Source organism: Geospiza fortis, unplaced genomic scaffold, assembly GCF_000277835.1.
Source record: "Geospiza fortis unplaced genomic scaffold, GeoFor_1.0 scaffold26, whole genome shotgun sequence".
Taxonomy (NCBI): Eukaryota; Metazoa; Chordata; class Aves; order Passeriformes; family Thraupidae; genus Geospiza; species Geospiza fortis.
In genome coordinates this window covers 2,074,735-2,075,230 of record NW_005054425.1, presented here as the reverse complement: position 1 = coordinate 2,075,230, position 496 = coordinate 2,074,735, and the positions used below count along the sequence as shown (strand labels likewise).

The 496-nt window shown below is 64.1% G+C and overlaps 1 protein-coding gene across 1 annotated transcript in view; it reads right to left on the bottom strand.

Annotated features, from left to right (window-relative positions):
- Nucleotides 1-496, bottom strand: part of RBM15 (RNA binding motif protein 15) — a gene marked incomplete at its 5' end in the record, with an annotated part of 1,986 nt that extends 1,490 nt beyond the window's left edge. The window contains one exon of the mRNA XM_031061758.1: nt 2-496. Within this exon, the coding sequence (XP_030917618.1) occupies nt 2-496 (495 nt within the window). The remainder of the gene's footprint in view (nt 1) is intronic.

The following is a 496-nucleotide window of genomic DNA, read 5'->3' as shown; positions in this document are numbered from 1 at the left end:
CCCGCATGTGGGTGCAGGCTGCCTGCGCCGCGTCCAGGCTCTCGTACTGGATATAGGCCCAGGAATCCCCTTTGCGGTAATCGATGGTGCGGATGGTGCCAAACCGATCAAACTCCCTGGCCAGGGCAGCCAGGGGCACCCAGGGCCCCAGGCCGCCCACCCAGAGCCGGGTGGTCGGGGTGGCTTTCCCGTACCCGATCTTGATGGGGTTGCGCAGCAGCACCTTCCCTGACATGGCCAACTTGGCCCGGTGCGCCATGTCCAGATTCTCAAACTTAAGAAACCCATAGGTGCTGGTCTGCCCACGCCCCGGCCTCTTGATGTCCACCTCAGTGATGACCCCAAAACGGTCAAACGCTCGCCGCAAGTCCGACTCGCTCACGGTGATGTCCAGGTTGCCCAGGAACAGCGTGCGGTTGGCTCTCTGGTCATCCTCGGGGCTGATCTCCTCCTCAGCGGCCGCTCCGGCACCTCCTCCTCCTCCTCCGCGGAATCC